This window comes from Mauremys reevesii, linkage group 4, assembly GCF_016161935.1.
Source record: "Mauremys reevesii isolate NIE-2019 linkage group 4, ASM1616193v1, whole genome shotgun sequence".
NCBI lineage: Eukaryota > Metazoa > Chordata > Testudines > Geoemydidae > Mauremys > Mauremys reevesii.
Genome location: NC_052626.1, coordinates 29,108,952 through 29,132,872, shown reverse-complemented (window position 1 = coordinate 29,132,872; position 23,921 = coordinate 29,108,952). Strand labels below are relative to the sequence as shown.

The 23,921-nt window shown below is 40.8% G+C and overlaps 1 protein-coding gene across 9 annotated transcripts in view; it reads right to left on the bottom strand.

Moving 5' to 3' along the window:
* BTBD7 (BTB domain containing 7) overlaps positions 1-23,921 on the bottom strand; it is a 103,638-nt gene that overhangs the window by 14,572 nt on the left and 65,145 nt on the right. For all 9 annotated transcript variants that reach the window (XM_039536771.1, XM_039536772.1, XM_039536770.1 and 6 more), the window contains 4 exons: positions 13,184-13,392; positions 6,358-6,433; positions 723-883; positions 208-351 (listed from right to left, as the gene is read on the bottom strand). In XM_039536771.1, the coding sequence (XP_039392705.1) occupies positions 208-351; positions 723-883; positions 6,358-6,433; positions 13,184-13,392 (590 nt within the window). The remainder of the gene's footprint in view (positions 1-207; positions 352-722; positions 884-6,357; positions 6,434-13,183; positions 13,393-23,921) is intronic.

Here is a 23,921-nt window from a genome sequence, read left to right as displayed (position 1 = left end):
CAGGAAATTCTGACTAGAACAGTTGTCAGGTTTTCCAACAAGTTGTAGACTTGGGTCTGATGATCAGCCTCATAAGCCTTGTTAAACTGAAAGTGTTAGTATTTTAGACCAGCACATGCAAACAATACAAGATATACTGAAACTTCCTGTTTGCAGAATTCCTTGTTGATGTCATTACTAAACTGACCACATATTATCAATGGTTACCTTTGCCTCTTCTACATATGGTGAGAACAGTCGTGGCCTAACATATATCCCAGCATTTTTTTGCCGTAGCCAGGCATTTGACTTTCCACCTTCTGCTGTTGGTAGCATGTCTGAAGGAGGGGTGCTAATGAGGCCTCTCTTCATCTGTAAGAGACAGAATTTTTAAACTGAACTTATTACAATTTATAGTAATATTTTAGTAACCAAACATGCTGAATAGGTACAGCCAAGCTCCCTGAGGAATTTAAGTGAAATAATTGTTGTTGTTTTTTTAAATCAAGTAGTACTCACTCGGATCCAAAATTCACCAGCCATTCCAAATTTTGCACAAAACTTGCATTAAAAATACTATTTTATGATAATTATCAAGAACAAAAGTTCATAAATTTTGGTGCCTCTATCTCAAAAAGGTAAAATAACCCAGGACTTTTGCACTGCTTGAAATATAAAATCCCACAGGCTAGATCTGTGTGTCTGAAAGGTGGATTGTGGGGTGTGGGAGAAGAAAGACTTACAGCATCACTCAGTATTTCACTGTTCATAGGTAAAATGTGCTCAATGCGGACAACAGGTAAAAGAGAAGATAGGATCTCTCTCAGCTCCTCAATGTCAAGATCTCGCCTCTTTACACCGCGTTTGTTCACACTGTGGGCAGTACCACTCAGTAAATTGGGCTCTGTGGAAAGGAATAATAAATATATAGTCTCCACCTGAATAAACATTTTTTAATAGGAAAACAGAAGTTCTATCTTTCTGTTGCAGGAAGGAAAAGGAAATCTGCGTAGTCAGTGACAGACAGTGCCTCGCATTGTTTTTCCACAAAACGAACCAGTATGCCACCAGCACAATTCAGTCTGGTTCCTATGGATGTGAGTCACCTGCCCAAAAGCCATTTCCCCAAAATTTATTTTCTATCTGGCTTGTTACTGCTTAAGCTGACGGAAAGATGGTTTGTATAGATATTTCTCAGGCCCTTTGCAAAACCATGCTCCTGCAGCAACAAAAAACTCTTTTCATCCCCAACAATTGGTAGTTCCTCAAGACTCTTCTGTGGATTCTTTCCCTTCCCCCAGTGGTTTCCAAGAAAGACCAGACTATTTTCACAGATTTTTAATGGCAAAAGGGACCATCATCATAATCTAGTCAGCTATACAGCACTGGCCATATAACCCATCTAGGAATTTCTGCATCAAGCCCATTATTTCTGCTTGAGCTACAATACATATTTTACTACATACAACTGCAAATATGCTGAACAGCTCCGCACAACGACTTCAGAAAAAACTAACGAACCATCCCTGTCACCTCATATATTCAAGAAGGGATCACCTAAAACAAGAGATCAATCACATGTTCCCACACACTGGAAGAAAAAAGTATCAGGAAACCCACACAGAGATCATGCAAGAACCCCAAAACAACTATAAAAAACCTGATGACAGCTACCCACCACAAAAAAACAGAAAGTGGAACCAACTACTCGACAATGCACAGACCACCACATTCAGGAGAACCCATAAACCAGGACCCACCACTTGCACACTACACCCAACCATCAAATTATCAATGCTCCTTTAACTGGAGTTGAATTATCTGTACTCTCCAAGGGACTGAACTTCTACCCACCACAGAACTTGATACTATACTACAAGAGAACTACTAGAATTATTTTGCTGACTCTGCCTCAAACAATTCTTTCACAACAAAAGACGATACCACCCACAACTACTATCATACGCCAAACTGACAGTCATAAGAAAAAAAAATCATTTGACTGGACATCCCACAACAGATGAAACTACATACTTGATTATTACATTAATTACTTCAGGAAAATAATCAGTGAAATCCTTAACAACCATCACATCCACCACAATCTTTCCACCGCTGAGAGGACAGCTATACAACCCCTGAAATCCAGCCACCAGATAGTGATCAAGCCAGCAGATAAAGGAGACATCATTGTTGTCTTCAACCATGATGATTATGTCATGGAGGCCAACTGACAACTCTCTGACACCACCTATTATAAAGGAATCAAAGAAGATCCCACACCACTTTTCAACCAGCAATTTAGGGATATCATCAAATCCTTTCCCAAACAACTGAGAAATTACACACATCATCCCCACCATGTTCCCAAAATACACAAATAAGGGAACCCAGGCAGATCCATTATATCTGGCCACAGCACTCTTACCCTAGGAATATGAAGACTCTTAGAAACCATCCTCAAACCACTCATCACAGAAAGGGCCAGTTTCCTTCAGGACACAAATGACTTTCTCCAGAAACTCCACAACATTAATAATCTCCCACGGAATACCATTCTTACACTTCCTAAATTGGGGTGGGCAAACTTTTTGGCCCGAGGGCCACATCTAGGTATAGAAATTGTATGGAGGGCCATGAATGCTCACAAAATTGGGGTTAGGGTGCAGGAGGGGGTGAGGGCTCTGGTTGGGGGGTGCAGACTCCAGGGTGGACCCAGAAATGAGGAGTTCAGGGTGTAGCAGGTGGGGTGGAGTCCAGGGGAGAATGGGGGGGTGCAGGCTCTTGGGTGGGGATGAGGAGTTTGGGGTGTAGGAAGGTGCTCCAGGCTGGGTCTGAGGGGTTCAGAGGGCGATCAAGGTTGGGGAGGAATGAGGGATCCATCTGGGAATGTGGGCTCGGGGGGGGGGGGGGCGCTGAGGATGGAGGGTGCTCTGGGCTGGGATCGAGGTGTTCGGGGGTTGGAGCCTGAGAGGGGGGTCAGGGGTGCAGGCTCCAGGCAGTTCTTACCTCAAGCAGCTCCCAGAAGCAGCGGAATGTCCCCCCCTCCGGCTCCTATGCACAGGTGTGGCCAGACGGCTCTCCTGCGTGCTGCTCTGTCTGCAGGCACCGCCCCTGAAGCTCCCACTGGCTGTGGTTCCCGGCCAATGAGAGCTGCAGGGACGGCGCTTGGGGCAGTATGTGGAATGGAGCTCCCTGGCTGCTCCTATACGTAGGATCCGGAGGGGGGACATGCCACTGCTTCCCGGAGCCCCGCAGAGCAGCCCCGCACCCTGCTCTCCGGCTGGAGTGCAGCAAGCCCCAGACCCAGTTCCCCACCGGGAGCTCGAGAGCCCACCCGTGTCCTAAATACACCAATATCTTTCAGAACAACAGAACTGTTGCCTGTCTCAAATAGTAGAAGGCGATGGACAACACTGACATATCCATCCCACAGACATTATCAAACTCATCCTTTTCATCCTCACCTTTAACAATTTTACATTCAACAACAAACTTTATCCAAACCATGGGAACAGCCAGGAGTACTAGGATGGCTCTTCATGGGCCACCTTGAGGAAGAACTTCTGAACAAATGCACCATGATCAGCTCCAGACTACTATATACAAGAAACCCATGGTTCACCACGCTTACCTTCATAGATCCAGTAATCACCCCAAACACACCAAGAAATCTGTTATCCACAGCCAGGCACTCAGACACCACAACATATGCTCCAAAGAGAAAGCCCAGGCCATATACCTTAACACACTTAAAACTGCCTTTACCAAACAAGGATACTCCAACAGAGAAGTAGACTGCATCATGGAACGGACCACCCAAATACCCCAAGAGAATCTGCTTCAATACCAGAAAAGAACTGCTGACTGCACACCCCTAGTTGTCACCTACCACCCCACACTGGAACGCATATGGGGTATCAAACAAGCCATTACAACCCATACTTGATGAGGACCATATCCTGAAAGAAAATCTTTCCCAAATCCTCTTTTCTGGACTTCAAACAACCCTCCCAACCACATTAAACTCACCATCAGAAGCAAGTTCCCCACAGACCAGGACACATCAACTCAAAATGGCACCACACCCTACCATGACAGATGCAAAAAATCTGCAGACATATCTCCACTGGTATGATGTTCAACACCCACCACAACATACCTTTCACAACATGTGGTGTACCATATCCAGTGCACTAAATGTCCCAATAATTCTGTAGGGGAAATGAGGCAATCACTATGCTCTCAAATGAACTCAGAAAAATAAAAAACACACCATATCACCTCTAGGCGAACACTTCTCACAAAACCATCATTCCATATCTGTACAACACCTTCAGAAGATGAGCCTGGAACTTAAATCCAAAATTCTGCTAGACATCAAAAGTCATGGACTTAAAGACACTGGATTTATAGCTCATTATAACAATCTGTAAGCCACTAACCCTCTTTGTCCTATGACTAGGACCTTACCAAATTCATGGTCCAATTTCGTATGTTTATATCTGAAATTTCATGGTTTTGTAACCGAAGGGGTTCTGACCCAAAATGGGATGGGGTGGGGGGGTTGCAAAGGTGTTGGGGGAAGGGGAAGCCCCAAGATTGCCACCCTCACTTCTGTGCTGCCTAGGCAGCAGCCATTTTCCGCACTTCCTGCAGTTAGAGGAGGTTCCGGGAGGTGGGTAGGATCTCCCCCATGCTGCTAGGAGCGCCCCAGCCGGGGCCTCCTAGTCCAGGGCAGTGACAGATTAAGGGTGGAGCCCCCAGCCAATCTGGGGGCCCCTGGAAAAATGAGTGCCCCAACTCCAGAAGAAGCCCTAGGATGGAAGCTCCAACTAGGTCACCTGAAGCCCCAGCAGGAGCCCTGGGGGGAAGAAGCAGCCCCAAGCCTGGACTGACCTGAGCCTTGGCTGCAGCTGCGGGGCTGAAGCCTTGAGCTGGGCAGTCTTGAGCTTGGACTGCCCTGAGCCCTCGCTGGGGATGAAAGCCCCGAACCGGTCCGGTGGTGGGGAGGTGCGGAAGCCCCAAGCCCGGGTTGCCCTGGCTGGCGGGGGGTGGGGTGCAAAAGCCCTGAGCCTGGGCTGGTGTGTGTGTGCACGCACACGCGTGGCTGCGCGTGAAAGTCCCAAGCCCAGCCAGTGTAGTGCAAGAAACTGCTACCTGTAGGAATTCGCTACCTGCAGCAGTTATTCATATATAAGGAATTGTTAAAAAACTGCTGTCTGATGTAGCAAATTCCTACAGATAGCAGTTTCAGTTTCTCAGACTACACCAGCAGGAGTGGAAGCCCCCAGCCCTGGCTGCTGGGGGAGGAAGCCCAGAGCCATGGCAGGAGCAGTAGGGGGGAGAAGCCCCGAGCCCAGCTCCTAGGCTGCTGCAGCACATAAGTGAGGGTGTACCACCATCATTTCTTTGCTGCCTCTGGAGGTGGATCTAATCTCTCCATGAAGAGCAGCCATGCAGGGGAAGGACAAATCCTGTCCCCGCCCCAGCCTGGCTGGACTAACAGCTAGGAGCCCGGGGCTCCCAGCAGCAGGGGAGATCAGATTTCACAGAGAGGGCTGATTTCATGCAGTGAAATTGGTAGGGCCTACCTCTGACTGTAGAGGTGTTAACTGGCCATTTCACCTTAAATGGTCAGTCAGGAAAGTAACTGAAAAACTTTCCTCATGGACTGTATTTTCTAAATGGACAACCTACCCTAAATTCTCAATTACTGAGGGACAATCTCCACTCATTGATATATTTTGCTTTCCACAACCAAATCTCTGTACAACTTTTCATGAGTGATGTACCCGAGTATTCAGATTCTAATATCTAAACTGTATTATTAAATCTATTCACCTAAATTTGGGTTATTGCTGATTATGTACTCTATGCATCATATAACTTTTAAAAAAACAAACATTGTATTTGTGGCTAATCTAAGCACTATACCCAGATGTACAGACACTTCTCTCAACCTGTGTATTTTTATATATAACATTAGCTTTAATAAAATTTTAAATATGTCTTAACTGGTCTCCCTTTGTATGTAGCTGTAACACTCCGAGTACCTTTCCCAGACCTGAAGAAGAGCTCTGTGTAGGTCAAAAGCTTGTCTCTTTCACCATTAGAAGTTGATACACTAAAAGATATTACCTCACCTATCCTGTCTTTCTAATATCAAGCGTGCTTGTGGCTATTTTCTAGTACAATGTTTATTTGGTACTGCTGATGTTTTAGTGAAGACAAATTCCCAGAGTTGTGCTTTTGTTTAGCTTTCCTTTGCTCACAGTATAGTCAAGATTACATATTTTATTGAATTTAAAAACTATCAGTTTGAAATATGTCGTCCATTTCTCTAGCAAGTTTATTTTTTAAAAACAAGGTTCTTACCTCTGTCTGCTATTCTTTTCATCAACTGATGTTCTCCCCATTTAACAAGATATTTAAGAATATCTTGTTCACTTGCCTATAATAAAGGAATGGAACACAATGCATGCTTAGTTTATTAACAAAGCGTTTTGGGAACCACTGAACAAACAAATATTTCTCAGGCAAAAAACTGAATTGAGTCACAAAAACACATTCACATTAGCCTTCGTTCTAATGTACCATTGTTGCTTCAAGTACTTTGTAGTAAAACTGATATCTAAACTAAGGAAAAAGACAGAGTAGGAAAGTCTAGCTTTAAGTTCTGCTACACAATATAAGTTTCCCAAAGCAATATAGTTTGCAAAGAACCTGGTATAATTTGTTTAATCTAGAAAGTGATCATTTATTTAAAACAAAAATAAATCCTCCTCAAACCAGCTAATTCTGTTGGTTTTTTCCATTATGATTTTACAAGTGTCTTCCCCCACTGCCTTCGCTCTTTTAGGAGTTTACAGTTTTTTAAAAATTATTTATTGTTTCTAGAGTTAAAAAAATAAATCTATTTTTAATAAATTATTTCTATACATAAAAAGTTCTGGAACTCATCTATGCCACATGCGCCTCCCTTTTCTTCTCAGCAATCTAGAGTTACCACCTGGCCAGTATTTTTACCAGCTGCCAGGAAAATAATTTAATCTGCCCCATCCTCCCCTCCCCCTTTTTTTTTTAAAAAACATAAGATCTAAAGATTTTCATTAGCACAATACACTGGGGGGAGGAGGGGAGAAAGATATCTAATGTTAAAAGTTTCTGTGTCCAGTAGGGCTGTCAATCGCAGTTAACTCAAGTGATTAACTCAAAACAAATAAATTCAATTACAAAAATTGTGATTAATCACAGTTTTAATCACACTGTTAAACAATAATATAATATCAATTTACATTCATTATAAATATTTTTGGATGTTTTTCTACATTTTCAAATATATTGATTTCAATTACAACACAATACAAAATGTATACTGCTCACTTTATATTTTTATTACAAATATTTGCACTGTAATAAAGATAATTGAAAAATGATTGTTTCACCTCATACAAGTACTGTAGTGCAATCTTTATCGTGAAAGTGCAACTTACAAATGTAGATTTGTTTTTGTTACATAACTGCATTCAAAAATAAAACAGTGTAAAACTTTAAAGCCTACAAGTCCACTCAGTCCTACTTCTTTAGTCAATCGCTAAGACAAACAAATCTGGTTACATTTGCGGGAGATAATGGTGCCTGATTCTTGTTCACGTCACCTGAAAGTGAGAACAGGCATTTAGATGCGCTGAAGATTCATATGTCCCTTCATGCTTCAACCACCATTCCAGAGGATATGCATCTATGCGGATGATGGGTTCTGCTCGATAACAATTTAAAACAGAGCGGACTGATGCACGTTCGTTTTCATCATCTGAGTCAGATGCAACCAGCAGAAGGTTGATTTCTTTTTTTGGTGGTTTGGGTTCTGTAGTTTCCACATCAGAGTGTTGCTCTTTTAAGACTTCTGAAAGCATGCTCCACAGCTCATCTCTCTCAGATTTTGGACGGCACTTCAGATTCTTAAACCTTAGGTTGAGTGCTGTAGCTATTTTTAAAAAGCTCACATTGGTACCTTCTTTATGTTTTGTCAAATCTGCAGTGACAATGTTCGTAAATCAAACATGTGCTGGGTCATCATCCGAGACTGCTATAACATGAAATATATAACAGAATGCGGGTAAAACAGAGCAGGGGACATACAATTCTCCCCCAAAGAGTTCAGTCACAAATTTAATTAACACATTTTTTTTTTTAAACGATCATCATCAGCCTGGAAGCATGTTCTTCAGAATGGTGGCTGAAGCATGAAGGGGCATACAAGTGTTTAGCATATCTGGCACATAAATACCTTGCAACTCTGGCAACAAAAGTGCCATGCGAATGCCTGTTCTCACTTTCAGGTGACCCTGTAAATAAGAAGCAGTCAGAAGTATCTCCCATAATGTAACCAAATTTGTTTGTCTTAGCGATTGGCTAAACAAGAAGTAGGACTGAGTGGACTTGTAGGCTCTAAAGTTGTACATAACTGCACTCAAAAACAAAACAATGTAACAAAAAAATTCTACATTTGCAAGTTACACTTTCATGATAGAGTACTTGTATGAGATGAATTGAAGAATACTTTTTTCTTTTATCATTTTTACAGTGCAAATATTTGTAATAAAAATAATATAAAGTGAGTACTGTACACTTTGTATTATGTTGTAATAGAAATCAATGTATTTGAAAATGTAGAAAAACATCCAAAATATTTAATACATTTAAATTGGTATTCTATTGTTTAACAGCATGATTAATCGCGATAATTTTTTTTAATAACAGTTAATTTTTTGTGTTAATCGCATAAGTTAATTGGGATTAATCCACAGCCCTACTCACAATTGAGATTAATTTTTAAAAATTGTTTGACAGCCCTAGTGTCCAGGTAAAGATGCTGCAGTGTTCCCACTTCTGCAGTTTAAAAAAGAAAATTATGTTATCAATCTTATGTGTTCTCTCTCTCTAAATACTATAAGAGGCTGTTGAAGGGGATTGTGGGGGGTGCGAAGTTGCCTTGTGGGGTGGGGATACATTTATTTTGCATTTCAAATGTGGTAACCCTACAACAATCCTGTATATTACTTTTTAAAAATATAATTTTCTTAGTATGTCCCCAGTGACAGACATGAATGTGATCTTCAAAAACAAGATCTGTAAGCTTAAAAGGGAAAATTGCATCTTATCTGCGAATTTTCATTCTAGAACCCTCCATGTCAGTCTTCACAGTGGGCATTCTCCATCTGCATGGCAACTAGGAACAGACCAGATCTCTGCTCAAAGCCTGAATTTAGGATCACCCCACAAAAGGAACTCTCCAGAATTATAGTATTTTTCAACTTTGGAACTTAATTATATAGAAGCTCAAAAGCACTATTAAACTCAAACCATTTGAAGCATAGCCATGACATGAAATTTAGGGATTTCCTGGAGGAACACATTCTTCCCTTTCAAAGTACTTGAGAGCAATAGCAAGAAAATACCCTGGACATATACCAACCTTCTAAAGGACAGTCCTAGAATGAAAATTCACAAGTAATAGAATTTTACCTCTCTCAGTTCCCTTTCTGTCAGTCTTCACAATGGGATGCAGAAAGCAGAAGGGAGAGAGGATTCAATTTACCCACACAGGATTGAAGATGAACTTGTGGGTTACTGGGGCATCCTGTTCTGTAACATCTTTTCTACAAAACGTTGCATCAGGAGGACTGAAGATGTCAACTATATAGTGTTTGAGAAAGTGCGGGTGGGAGGTCTCATCATAAAGCGTGTGATCTTTTTGCCGGTTAAATGGCTGCTGTTTTCACAGTGTGTGCATGGTAGTGAGAGGAGTTTTACCCCCTGTAAGCTCTGTTCACATCTAACATGAATTTTACTTCCCTAGGATGTTTGGATTCATCCAGGAGGACAATATCACCACTTATTACAGGAGGAAGTGGGGATGGAGGCCTGGCTAGTACACGGAACCACCATGTTTGATAGAACATATAACAGATTTTCACTGAAGCATGGCAAGCTCTAAAACCCCCTGGGAAAAAAGGTGGTGAACAGGCAAGATAGTTTTAGTGAGAAGAGGAAGGGACATACAAACTGAAGCTGAAAGTTGGTTTTATTAGGATTTGTATTACACAGATCAAGATCATGACATGAATCTTAATATTGTGAGAGGTTTGTTAAGATTGGTGATACTCGGGAATCTGTTATGCGACAATGATTAGGAATGGGTTTCTTACAGTGAAATATGCCTGCAGTCACTGACTTGTCTTTCCAAGAAGTGTTGGCCTTGAGCTCCATGGTTGGGGAATCTTGTAAAAACACTACAACGTCCTTTGCTTCAGTCAACTTGGCCCATATGTGTCTTTCTTGTAATGCCAATATTTAAACCTCAAGTGATATATACATAGACATAATTTATAAATTTCCTCTAAGATACTAGTAGAGCATTTATCACCATTTTAGAACAAGTGACCATAGTTCCTCTCTCTCAGCTTCCCTTCTTTGAGTGACTCTCCCCAATCATATATATTCACTAGATTCCAGGAGTTTGTTTTCATATTCTGAAACTCTGGTAAGATAATTCTGTAATGATAGATTTCAGTATTTCCATTTGGAATTTATAGCTCCTTGTAGAGCTAAGACCTGAGATCTTAAATGGGCTGCATGCCATTGTTTTATTTTGTACCACAAAGAATTATTGTGTGACCTTACCAAAATATTTGTCTCTCCATGGAACTGGTGCTACCGTTCCAATGAGCAGGAGATGGACTATTGCAACCTGCATCATTTGATGGTAACAAAGATCTTAATTATGTTGGCTTATTTTAATTTACTTTGGGGAAAGAATAAATGTGTCTCTGGAGCAATGAGTGAGTTCTACTCCATACAGTTCTCTGATTATTTCAAGCCTCCTTTTCTGAAGTGGTCCACTCCCAGGTAAGGGCCAATCCTGAAGCACTGCTCAGAGACCTTGTCCCATGCCTACTGGGAGCTGGTTTTACTGTGGCCTGTTCGAGTCCGTTGGTGTGGATCTTGCCCATACTCCAGCTGCGAGCTGGGTTCCTTTGGCCTGTTGTCTCCATCTGTCATTTCTGAGGTTGGGGAAGGGAGAAGAGCTGCTGTCTTTCAAACCCTCCTCAGAAAGCCAGAACACATTGTTTCCCCCCCCCCTTTTTTTTTGTAGTTTTGAGGAATACCTTGAAGTCACTGAAGAAACCAAGACATTAGTTAAACATCTTTTGAAAGCTCTGCTAAGGAGGGAGACCTGGAAATTGCTGTGTCTGCCGTTTAGAGGCGTAGAATTCTGGAGAGCTCTTCCTGAGGTGCGGTTCTAAGTCCAGGCTCAGAGAAAAAGATCTGGTCTGCCCCCAGTTGCCCTGGTAACACCCAATGTAAAGACTGTCTGACATGACAGATTTGTGCTGCAGAACTGAAGCTTCTAGGACATGGCCTGGATGGTTTCACTCTCAAGTTCTTAAATTTTGCCCTGCAGGTACAACCTTTCTACTAAGACTAAGGTGTTAGAGAGGCAGACCATTAGCATAACTGCTTCAACATATCTCCCAAGTCTCAGAAGCTTACTAACTAGGGCTGGTCCAAAAACATGAAAAAAAAATTGTATTTATTACACATCAGAATACATTTTACTTACTTACTCCGACGCACACACGCATAGGGCACTCATCTCTGATGTGGGAGACTCAGGTTCAAGTCCCTGCTCTGCCTAATTCAGACAGAGATCTGAACCTGGTTTTAAAATATCCCAAGAAAATGCCCTAACCAGTCAACTATACAGTAAGTGTCTGTCTCTCTAGTTTTGACCAGAAATTCCATCCTACACATGACAAATCTTCTAATTGAAACCAATATGTTTCTGCAAAAAAAGTCTTAGTTTTAACATATTTTCTGATTTAAAACATTCAGTTAAAAGACATCTAACCAGCTCTGTTACTCATGGATCACTTGTGTGGTGTAGTATAGCCATTACTCTTTGCCTATTATCTATTTCTAGGATGCCAAAAGGCCAAACTACAAGAACTAGCAGTCTGGGGCCACGAGAAAATTCTTTCTTAATCATGATTTATTGGCACTTTTATCAAGCCATAGAAGCTACTGAAATTATTCCAGGCATCTACAGCATACCACTATGAAATTGTGAGGGGCTTTGGCTTGAATCAGCAGAATCTGTAAATGAGAAGGGAAGGAAGGACACGGAGGCTAAGTGCATTACTGGCTGAACATCATTGCCACAGAATGGCACTTACGTCATTTGGATTCTAGATTTAGCTCATACATTCAGCCAGACTGCAAACATAACTACTTTGAGAAGAAAGAGAAAACACAGACAGGTGGGAAAGTACAAAAATAAAGGTTTGTCTGAGTGACTAATCTTTGCTGTTTAAAAAAGGTGATTTGGAAAGGAAAGAGAGGTGGGCTTATGCCATCCATGATAATTTTTTCAACTTGTTGAAAGAAGTTCATAGTTCATTAGAGCCTTCCAGGCTACACAGAACCTGATAAATGGAAAACTAGTTAAATGGCCACATCACAGGAGTTGAAGAGTGAAAGGAGAGACTTTTATTAAGACTCTTCAAATCAAGTTTTTTGTTAGTTTTTGTTAACATTTAATTTAAATTACTAATGAGCATTTTGGAGAAAGGCCATATATTAAAGTTTCAACACTTCTGCCCCTTCAAGAAAGGTTTAAGAGCAAACAGTATACATCCTCATGGAAAATCGGTGTAATCATTATTAATATTTCTAAGGTAAAAAAATAAGCAGTATGTTTAAACAAACCAAAATAACTCTTTCACATACATTATACATCAAAGCAGCAAAAATGAGACTCTGCAATTTCCACAAAAACCTTAAGAGGCAAGGCAAAAGTTTAACCTAGAACTGTTTCACTTAAAATAATTTGCAGCAGTTTCTAGACTACTCTTAGGCTTTCAAGCAACAGTTTATACAGCCATTTTAGGTAGCGTTTTAAGTCAAGAAAACATGGTACTTTCCTTAATCAGTTCCTCTACTGTGGTTTTTGTGTATATGTGAGTGAAAGAGAAAAAGCTTTATTCTGCGCACACAAACCCACAAACATATTAATATCTATTGTTCCCATTTAGAAAGATTTAAGATTTTATTCACTCTGAATGCTTCTGCTAAATGTACACTACAGCTTCAAAACATAATTAGCTACTTTTTGAATGACAAGTAATTAAACATTTACCTGTAAATAGTCAGACTGGATAGCAGTCAGCAGGTGGTCCTTGCTCAGTTCATAAAAGACATCTGAAGTCATGACCTGGGTAAACTCCTCACAGAGGAAATGCAATGCTTGGCGGTGTACCCACTTGGAGCCGTATGGCTGAGAACTCCACTTGAGAATGGCAATTAAAGTGTCTAGTGAGATGCTCTCAGCAATAATATCCTCACAACCTACAAAAACAAAAACAGAGCAGCAACACTACGAGAGGCAGTTTAATACTTAAGGAGAACACCTAAATCTGTACCTAAGGTCTTGTACAGCTCCCATGACTGCAAGAAACTAAATAAAACTAGAAGAGCCCTGTAGACAAAGATTAGAAAGGGTCAAGCTATTGAATTCTGAGTACATTTAAAAACATTTATAACTGTGTTTCAGCATTCTGATGTATGCAATCGTTCAAATGTAATCTTCTTAAAGCCAAACAACTAGAATTTTGTTCATCAGCTTGTGTGCTCTAATAGAAAGAGGTTACCTGTAACTGGAGGTTCTTTGATATGTGTGGTCCCTATCCGTATTCCACCAAGGCTTATGCACATGCACCATGTGCCCAAAGCCAAAGCTTTTTAAAAGTAGTAATGTCCGTTGGTCTGTGCATGCACCCTAGTTTCGACTCATGATATCAACTGAGATGATAAAGGGTGGGGCGGACCAACCGTGCCCTCAGTTCCTTCTCCACCACAAATCCACCAGATCCATAGCAGAGGATGAGGAAGGCAGGTTTGGAATACACATAGGGACCACACATCTTGAAGAATATCCAGTTACAGGTAAGTAATCTCCTCTTCTTGAGTCACAGTCCCTATTGTATTCCACTGAGTGTGACTGACAAGCAGTACCTAGTCAGGAGGAGAGTGCGAGGAAGATGATGGAACTGTGGAACAAAGGGCAGCCACACTGAATGAGGCATCCACCGCAGAGTCTTACACCAGTGCATACGGTGAGGAAAAGATGTGCACCAAACTCCATGTGACCGCCCTTCATATGTAAGTGAGTGGCACTTCATGGCGCACAGTTGTAGTTGATGCTTGCGCGCTCATAAAATGGGCTCATAGCCCGTGGAGCATAGGCACATCCTATACTTGACAGAGTGTGATGCACTCCAAAACCCACTTAGAGATCCTCTGGGTAGAAATGTTCTGCCTCTTAATCTTGTCCGTGATAGCAACTGATGATTTCCTGCATCAGGGGGAGCGATAGCTCAGTGGTTTGAGCATTGGCCTGCTAAACCCAGGGTTGTGCGTTCAATCCTTGAGGGGGCCACTTAGGGATCTGGGGCAAAAATTGGTCCTGCTAGTGAAGGCAGGGGGCTGGACTCAATGACCTTTCAAGGTCCCTTCCAGTTCTAGGAGATTGGTATATCTCTTATTATTATGCATTTGCTTAAATCAGTGGTTCTCAAACTTTTGTACTGGTGACCCCCTTCACTGTCACTTCATTGATTATACCCTTTGAGTATTCTGGGGAAAGTTCTCGGATTATGTAGCTGATGTTATGTGGGAAGAAACATGCAGGCACATGGGCCTCACACTGTGACCAAAAGATAGCAAAGCAAACTTATCTCCTGTTTTGTGGCAGGAGGTAGTCAGCTACAGTCAAGGACCTCCAGCTCCCAAGAACTTCACCCGGAGCCCTATCAACCACAGTGTAACCATTTTTTTGAGGCTGCCCATGTGGCTCCGGAGAGAGACAAGCAGTGTTTGAAAAATGACTGAATACTGAATGCTAACAGCAGTGTGCTCAGTGGATTGCCTCTTACTTTTCAATTAAATTTCACCACACTGGTGCTACAAAGCCCAAGTCCATTGATTTTTGAGGCATAGTTGAAGGTCCATCTGTTCTTCTCAGGCCTTCCCTGAAGTAATAACCACTGGATTAACACAGTTTGTGTTTTAGAGGGTTGTGGTGGTTATAAGTGTCTTGTTGAGATTTCAAAAGCACCTAAAAAGGAGTCAGGCTCTCAACTACCATTGAAAGCCCATAGAAGTTAGGAAACTAAAGGAATTCAGCATCTTTGAAAATGTCAACCTTAGTTTTATTATTCTCCCCCACTCGCCTCACCTCCCAAAAATGTCAACAAACAAATGTAGTGGTATCTGTGCTGAGCAGATTTCTATACATTTTAAATTTTAAACACTTAGCTTGTTAAATTTTCAGACAAGCACCTTCATTCTTTCTCTGTGGCACCTTGCACTTGGGCTGAGCTCCCTATAAGCAACTACAAAGTATTATCATCATCCTTCCTCAAATCCCTCCTTAAAACTCTCCTTCTCCGTGATGCCTACAAAAAATTTCAGAGCGCTAAGGCCACTAGTGTCCTATGACCAATGCTGACTAATAATGTCTCATTGTCGCCTTGTTGTTTTCCGTTTATACCAACGGTTGTCTTGTCTTATATTTTGAATGTAAACTCTATCGGGTAGGGAGCATTTTTTGTTCTATTTGTACAGCATCGATCACAATGGGGTCCTGATCCATGAGTCAGAGTTTATGCCCAGAAGGAATCACCAGATCATCCAGTCTGACCTGTATATCTCAGGTCACCTACACATGCACATTAAACCCACCAATCAAAATTAGACGAAAATATTACAGCCCACAGGAGATGAGATCATCATGAGCCACAGGCAGAGAACAGAAGGCACCAAGGTGCACTAGTGCCCAAGGCCCCTGCAATGGCAGGAAATTGATTAAATGAAATATAGCCGGATGATCCCAACAAGTGACCTGCACCCTACATTACAGAGGAAGGTGAAAAAATCCCATTGTCACTGCCAATCTGACCTGGGGGAAGTTTACTTTCTGACCCTACATATGGCAATCAGTCAGACACTGAGCATACAGGCAAGAACCAGTCAACCTCAGAGAGAGAATGGTCGGTACCATCTTGGGACACTGATTGGGGTGGGTTGGTGCTTATCCCCAACTGGGGCGATCCCTGATTCTTCAGGGGAAGGAGATTAAAAAAAAATACATTTGGGGGGTGGGGTGGGGGAGAAGGGAGGGAAATCCCTTCCTGACCCCTATAGGTTATCAGCTGAAGCATGTGATTTTAGGAACATAAGATATAAACCACAAGGGACCCCTGGGGCTGCTGAGCCCTGCACCACATCATTATAAGCAGCCTTATCATTGCACTCATAAATTTGTCCGGCTCTCTCAAAACTAATTTGTCTCCATAACTTCTATTGGGAGGCTGTTCCAGAACCTCATTCCTCTGATGGTTAGAAACTTTCTTCTAATTTCCAGCCTGAACTTGCTCATAGCTAGTTTATATCCATTTGTTCTCGTGACAGCACTATTCTTTAGCTTAAACAGCTATTCACCGCTCCAGTGTTTACCTTCCTGCCATGCTCCCCCCCAATGTATTTATAAAGAGCAATCATACCCCCTTCTCAGCCTTTGTTTTGCCAGGCTAAACAAGCAAATCTCTTCCAGTTTCTTCTCCATTTCCCTGGGCATCCTAGCAGCTCTTCTCTGCACCTCTTCCAGTTTCAATTAATCTTTCTTGAACATGGGTGACCAGAATTGTACACAATATTCCAAATGAAGTCTTATCAGTGCCTTATACAATGGCATTAATACTTGTCTCTCTCTCTCTCTACTGGAAATGCATCATCTGACATATCACATTTGCCTTTTTTCCAGCCACATCACCCTGGTGATTCATAGTCATCCTGTGATCGACCCACACACCCAGGACTCTCTCCTCCTCAGTTGCTTTCAAATGATGAGTTCCCAGCTTATATTAGAAAGTCTTAACATGTGCATGACCTTTCACTTTGAATACTGAATTTCATCCCATTTTTGTTACTCAATACAAAGGGTGAGTGGAACATTATTCAGGAAAACTTGGATGACCGTAATGATGCCTCCTAACTTTGTATCATCAGCAAATTTCATTAGCACATTCCAACTTTTTGTGCCATGCTAATTTATAAAAAATTAAATAAGAGTGGTCCCAAGACCAGTCCTTGAGGAATTCCACTGGCAACCACCATCTGACCATTCACTTATCAGCATAACCTGTTGCCATCTCCCTTTAGCCAGGTCTTTGCACACATCTTAAATCTTGTGCTAATCCCCATCACCTAAAATTTAGTTAAATTTCCCATGCAGTTCCATGTAAAATGCTTTACTGAAGTTCAAGTATATTGGATCAACTGAATTTCCCTTATCTGGAAAAAACAGTTATCGCCTTAAAGAAGGAAATCAGGTTAGTCTGGCATGATCAACCTTTGGTAAACCCACTCTGGCATTACACCCCCTTTTCCATTTACTTCATTAATTTAATTATTCTTTCACACAATTTGTTCTAAAGCCTTCCACACTATTGAGGTCAGACTAACAGATCTAACTGCCTGGACCACTCTTTTCCCCTTTTCTTAAATATAGGTAACTACGGTATTCACTAGTCATATGGTGTCACCCCCCAAATAGATAGCAAGGATTTTTAATAAATATACATAAGAACGGTCATACTGGGTCAGACCAAAGGTCCATCTAGCCCAGTATCCTGTCTTCTAACAGTAGCCAATGCCAGGTGCCCCAGAGGGAATGAACAGGTAATCATCAAGTGATCCATTCCTTGTTACTCATTCCCAGCTTCTGGCAAACAGAGGGTAGGGACACCATCCCTGCCCATCCTGGCTAATAGCCATTGATGGACCTATCCTCCACGAATTTATCTAGTTCTTTTTTGAATCTTGTTATAGTCTTGGCCTTCACAACATCCTCTGGCAAAGAGTTCCACTGGTTGACTCTGTGTTGTAAAGATATACTTCCTTTTGTTTGTTTTAAACCTGCTGCCTATTAATTTCATTTGGTGGCCCCCAGTTCTTATGTTATGAGAAGGAGTAAATAACACTTCCTTATTTACTTTCTCCACACCTGTCATGATTTTAGACCTCAATCATATTCCCCCTTAGTCATCTCTTTTCCAAGCTGAAAAGTCCCAGTCTTATTAATCTCTCCTCATACTGAAGCTGTTCCATACCCCTAATCATTTTTGTTGCCCTTTTCTGAACCTTTTCCAATTCCAATACATCTTTTTTTTGAGTTGGGGTGACCACATCTGCACACAGTATTCAAGATGTGGGCATACCATGGATTTATATATAGGCAATATGATACTTTCTGCCTTATTATCAACCCTTTTCTTAATGATTCCCAATATTCTGTTCACTTTTTGGACTGCCACTGCACATTGAGTCGATGTTTTAAGAGAACTATCCATGACGACTCCAAGATCTCTTTTTTACAGCTAATTTAGACCCCATCATTTTGTATATACATTTGGGATTATGTTTTCCAATGTTCATTACTCTGCATTTATCAACAGGGTATTTCACCTGCCATTTTGTCGCCCAGTCACCCAGTTTTGAGAGATCCTTTTGTAGCTCTTCACAGTCTGCCTGGGACTTAACTATCCTGAGTAGTTTTGTATCATCTGTAAATTTTGCCACCTCACTGTTTACTCCTTTTTTCAGATCATTTATGAATATATTGAATAGGACTGGTCCCTGTACAGACCGCCGAGGGACACCACTATTTACCTCTCTCCATTCTGAAAACGGACCATTTATTCCTATCCTTCGTTTCCTAGCTTTTAACCAGTTACCAATCCATGAGAGGACCTTCCCTCTTGACCGCTTACTTTGCATAAGAGCCTTTGGTGAGGGACCTTGTCAAAGGCTTTCTGAAAATTTAAGTATACTATATCCACTGGATCCCCCTCGTCCACATGCTTGTTGACCTCCTCAAAAAATTCTAGCAGATTGGTGAGGCATGATTTCCCTTTACAAACACCATGTTGATTCTTCTCCCAAAAATTATGTTCATTAATGTGTCTGACAATTTTGTTCTTGACTATAGTTTTAACCAGTTTGCCCAGTACTGAAGTCAGGCTTACCGGCCTCTAATTGGCACGATCACCTCTGGAGCTTTTTAAAAAAATTGGCGTCACATTAGCTATCCTCTAGTCATTTGGTACAGAAGCGGATTTAAATGTTGCAGACTACATTTAATAGTTCTTCAATTTCACATTTGAATTCCTTCAGAACTCTTGGGTGAATACCATCTGGTCCTGGTGACTGATTACTGTTTAGTTTATCAATTTGTCTTCTAATGACTCCTTAATCTGGGACAGTTCCTCAGTTTTGTCACCTAAATAGAATGGCTCGGGTCTGGGAATCTCCCTCACATCCTCAGCCATGAAGACCGATGGAAAGAATTAATTTAGTTTCTTCACAATGGCTTTATTGTTGACACCACCATGTTGCGCGATGGACATTTGACAAAATTACCATACTTAGTGACAGATATTTGAGGGGCTTATGTCTTTCAATTTTTTGAAAAATTACTACAGACCTCAAAATTTTTACTACAGACACGATGCTGACTCTTTAGCACCTCGATCATCCAGTGGCACCACTGGTTGTTTAGCAGGCTTCCTGCTTCTGATTTACTTAAAAAATGATTTGCTATTAATTTTTTAGTCTTTAGCTAGATGTTCTTCAAACTCTTTGACCTTCCTAATTATATTTCTACACTTCATTTGCCAGAGTTTATGCTCCTTTTATTTTCCTCACTAGGATTTAACTTCCACTTTTTAAAAGATGCCTTTTTGCCTCTCACTGCTTCTTTTACTTTGTTATTTAGCCACGGTGCCACTTTTTTGGTTCTCTTACTATGTTTTTTAATTTGGGGTATACATTTAATTTGAGCCTCTATTGTAGTGTCTTTTAAAAGTTTCCATGCAGCTGGCAGGAATTTCACTTTTGGCACTGTACCTTTTAATTTCTGTTTCACTAACCTCCTCATTTGTGTGTAGCTCCCCTTTCTGGAATTAAATGCCACAGTGTTGGGCTGCTGTGGTGTTTTCCCCGCCACAGGGATATTTATATTATGGTCTCTATTACCAAGAGTTACAGCTATATTCACCTCTTGGACCACATCCTGTGCTCTACTTAGGACTAAATCAAGAATTGTCTCTCCTCATGTGCATTCCAGGACTAGCTGCTCCAAGAAGCAATCATTTAAGGTATCAAGAAACTTTCTCTCTGCATCCTGTCCTGAGGTGACATATATCTAGTCAATATGGGGATAGCTGAAATCTCCATTATTATTATTTTATTTTAATAGCCTCTCTAATCTCCCTGAGAATTTCACAGTCACTATCACCATCTTGGTCAGGTAGTCGGTAATATATCCCTACTGCTAAATGCTTATTAGAACATGGAATTACTATCCATAGAGATTCTATGGTACAGTTTGGTTCATTTAGCGAATTTTACTTCATTTGATTCTACTCTTTCACATATACTGCCACTCCCCCACCAGCACAACCTCTTCTATCCTTCAGATATATTTTGTACCCTGGTATTATTGTGTCCCATTGATTATCCTCATTCCACCAAGTTTCTGTTATGCCTATTATATCAACATCCTCATTTAATACAAGGCACTCTAAATTCACCCATTTTATTATTTAGACTTCTAACACTCGTATATACCAGACAATCTCATGTGCCAGCTCTTCCTGTATTCTGGGATAGAAGTTATTCCTCCCACTCACCCAATTTGAATAGATTAAGCCCTAAAGGGTCCCTCAGTGCTGCGACAATATTAAAATAAGTGAAACTTCTAATAGCCAACATGCATTTAGATAGGCTTCTGCAGACTGTCTTGGTGAACCCTGTCATAAATAAACAGATCAGGGTTAAGGTCTCTTTTACCTGTAAAGGGTTAACATGCAGTACCTGATGTACCTGACCACACCTGACCAGACAAACAGAAACAGATTATTTTCATATCTCTGTGGAGGGAAGCCTTTGTCTGTGTTCCTGTTTTGCTTCAGAGCTTTTTTGGATCTAAAAGAGAGACCAGTCTCAAAAGTTCTCTGAGTAGTTTCTTTCTACTATTATATAGTAAGTTAAGTATAGAAATTAGTCTTTTCTTTTTTTTTTTTTTTTACATTTGTGTGTGTGTGTTGTAAAAAGGAAATTATTATTCCTGTTTGCTGATATTGCTTTTACTGAGAAAGGGGGGGAATTCTCTCAGAGAGAGATTAATTTAGACCCTGTATGGTTTCTTCTTCTGATTTAGAGACCAGTTACTTTTTTTTTTTTCTTTAATATAAATTCTTTTCTATTAAGGACTTGTTTGTCTTTTCCTGGGTGGATTCTCAAAGGACTGTGTCTCATCCACATTTCCTTATTGAGTGGTGGCAACCATGACAAACCCAAAAGATAGATCTTCATTAGCCACCAGATAGCAGCCATATGCCATTGTGTAGAGCTCCAAGAGCCACCCAGCTCCTTGATGCTGACTGCCCCCCTGGAATCATAAAGGGATACACTCATTAAAGCATTTACTTTAGGACTGAATAGCCAGAGCTCATGGATATTTGGTTCCAGATTACGGTTTTCCAGAGGTTATTGGTAGGTTGATGTCAGCATCTGAAATGGCACAGCCTATTTTAAAACAACTTATAGATGGAAATATGAACCAAGAGAACTTTTCCCAGGAACACTTTGGAAGATGGTGATGTTCTTTACAGAGGAAGTCTTAGCTTCTCTCATGGAATTTGTTGTAGGCATCTCAGTGCAGGAAGGCCACATACACCTACAGGCTACAACATAGCTAAGTGCTAAGAGAAGAACAGACTCTTTCCTAAGAGGTATATCTGAGGACTCCTATGCCTCAACAAGTTAAATGTTGCCATCTTAGTCACTGGTGTCAGGGTCCCTGTGGGGTTTCAGGAAAGGGTGGTGCCTTCAGTGAGACAAGCACACTGTTTCCAATGGAGACTTACTGTGGTCGATCTCAGAGCTGTCTGCTGATTACAGTGAACAGAATTGCTGTCAGGAAGGATAGAAGTAGATTTCTGTAAATTCAGTGCTCCTGCTCTCATAGTGTTTGACGCTTTGGCTCCCCTCACCCTCTACAACTGCATGGACCAAGCTGCAGTTTAGTATGTATGGAAGGCCTACTTGGGGCATCAGCTGCTTCTAGGAGCAAAGCAAGAACAGACTGGACCTTGCAGTGAGAGCCTGTGGAAGAGGGAATGTCAGATTCAAATATCCTCTATTCAGACTGGCTGCCCTCTATTTTACTGACACACACAGGGCCACACCCTTCATTTATAGTGGTGATATCCAAGGCACAGAGAAAAAGTATTATCTGAAAATGAAAGCTGTTAAATAAAAGTAATGACCAATTAAAACAGATACCTACACAGAAGTCCTCAATTGCTACTTGTATTTGTGAAAAAGTTAGTTGTCTTTCCTACATATGTAGAGCTGGGATTTTCAAAGGAACCTAATGAAGTTGGGTGCTTAATTCCCTTTAGAGCCTTCAAAACTCTCATGTTAGATCTTTGAAGACTAATATTTAAAAGAAAGGTTATTTTAAAAGGAGGGGATAAGCTGAAATCATTTGGGAAGTTTAGCTGTCAAAATACTTCACAGTGTGTTACAAAATGTCATAAACCGGATCTTGGAGCTTAATTTGTATGGTTTAGAAGCCATTTTAAGTACCATGAGATTTAATTTACATTTTAGTGAACCGCTGTTTTAAAACCTTCTCCATTTTTATTTTAAATAGGAAGTTCTAGCAGAACAACAAACTTGGCAATGAAAACCTATCAGGCACTGGGAGATGATTTATGATGGTATGTTTAGAAGAAGGATTAACTTCTCTAAACAAAACAGTCTGACTGTTTTTTATTGGGTCGGCTTGTTTTTTGGTTAGATTTCTTGTTGCCTTCATTCTGTCCCTACCAAATTGCACTGTAAGTTTCTGTGCAATCTGGTTATAAATAGTCATATTTTCTGGCAAAAAGACTATCAGATGATTCCAAAGGTGTCCTGAAGTCTGAAAACTACATGAAAAGATTTTTGGTTCAAAGGAAATAAGCAGAGCTAAACACTGACACATCACTCAAAAGGAAAGTCTCTTCTCAGAATCCTAAAGAGATTTATTTCAAAGTAAATGCTGTCCATATATTTTACACCTAACATTTATTTTTGGGAAAATATGACTACAGCTGTCCTGTGCAAGACTGGAAATCTGCATTTCAGTCAGATTCAGATCACATATTTGTCTAGTCCTGAGAAGCTGAACAACGTTACTAAAGAAAAGCAAGAGAGTTGATCAACTGTCTTAAATTTTCTATTGAGATTGACAGGTGTATAGTGACCATACGTCACTGATCGGATGCAAGGATCATTTGATGTACAGAATAAGGGAAATGGCCCTTTCTCCAAAACAGAATGTGACAGAATACAGGGCACATTAAAGAATTCCTTGGTAAGCAAGGAAGTGTTAGGCAATAAGGGAACTCTTTTGATTATCTAAAAATTTTGGTACATCTTGAACATTAGGCTATGGAAAGAGTCCAATTTAGTCTTTCCAGGCAGCTATGTGGCTATGAGTGACAGCCATCTGGCAAGGAAAAAGATTTACCTAAACAACATTATGAGCCACAATGTTGTTCCTCCCAGTGAAATGGAGCTTTCTGCTCCCATATAAAAGTATATAAGGCAAGCCAAAAATAATTTGAAGAGCTAATGGCACAAAAATTAACAGTAATTTTTATTTTAAAATCTATCAGAAGCAGGAAGCCTGCCAAGGAGCAGGTGGGGCTACTGGACAATCAATGTACTGAAAGATCATTCAAGGAAGACAAGGCCATTGCAGA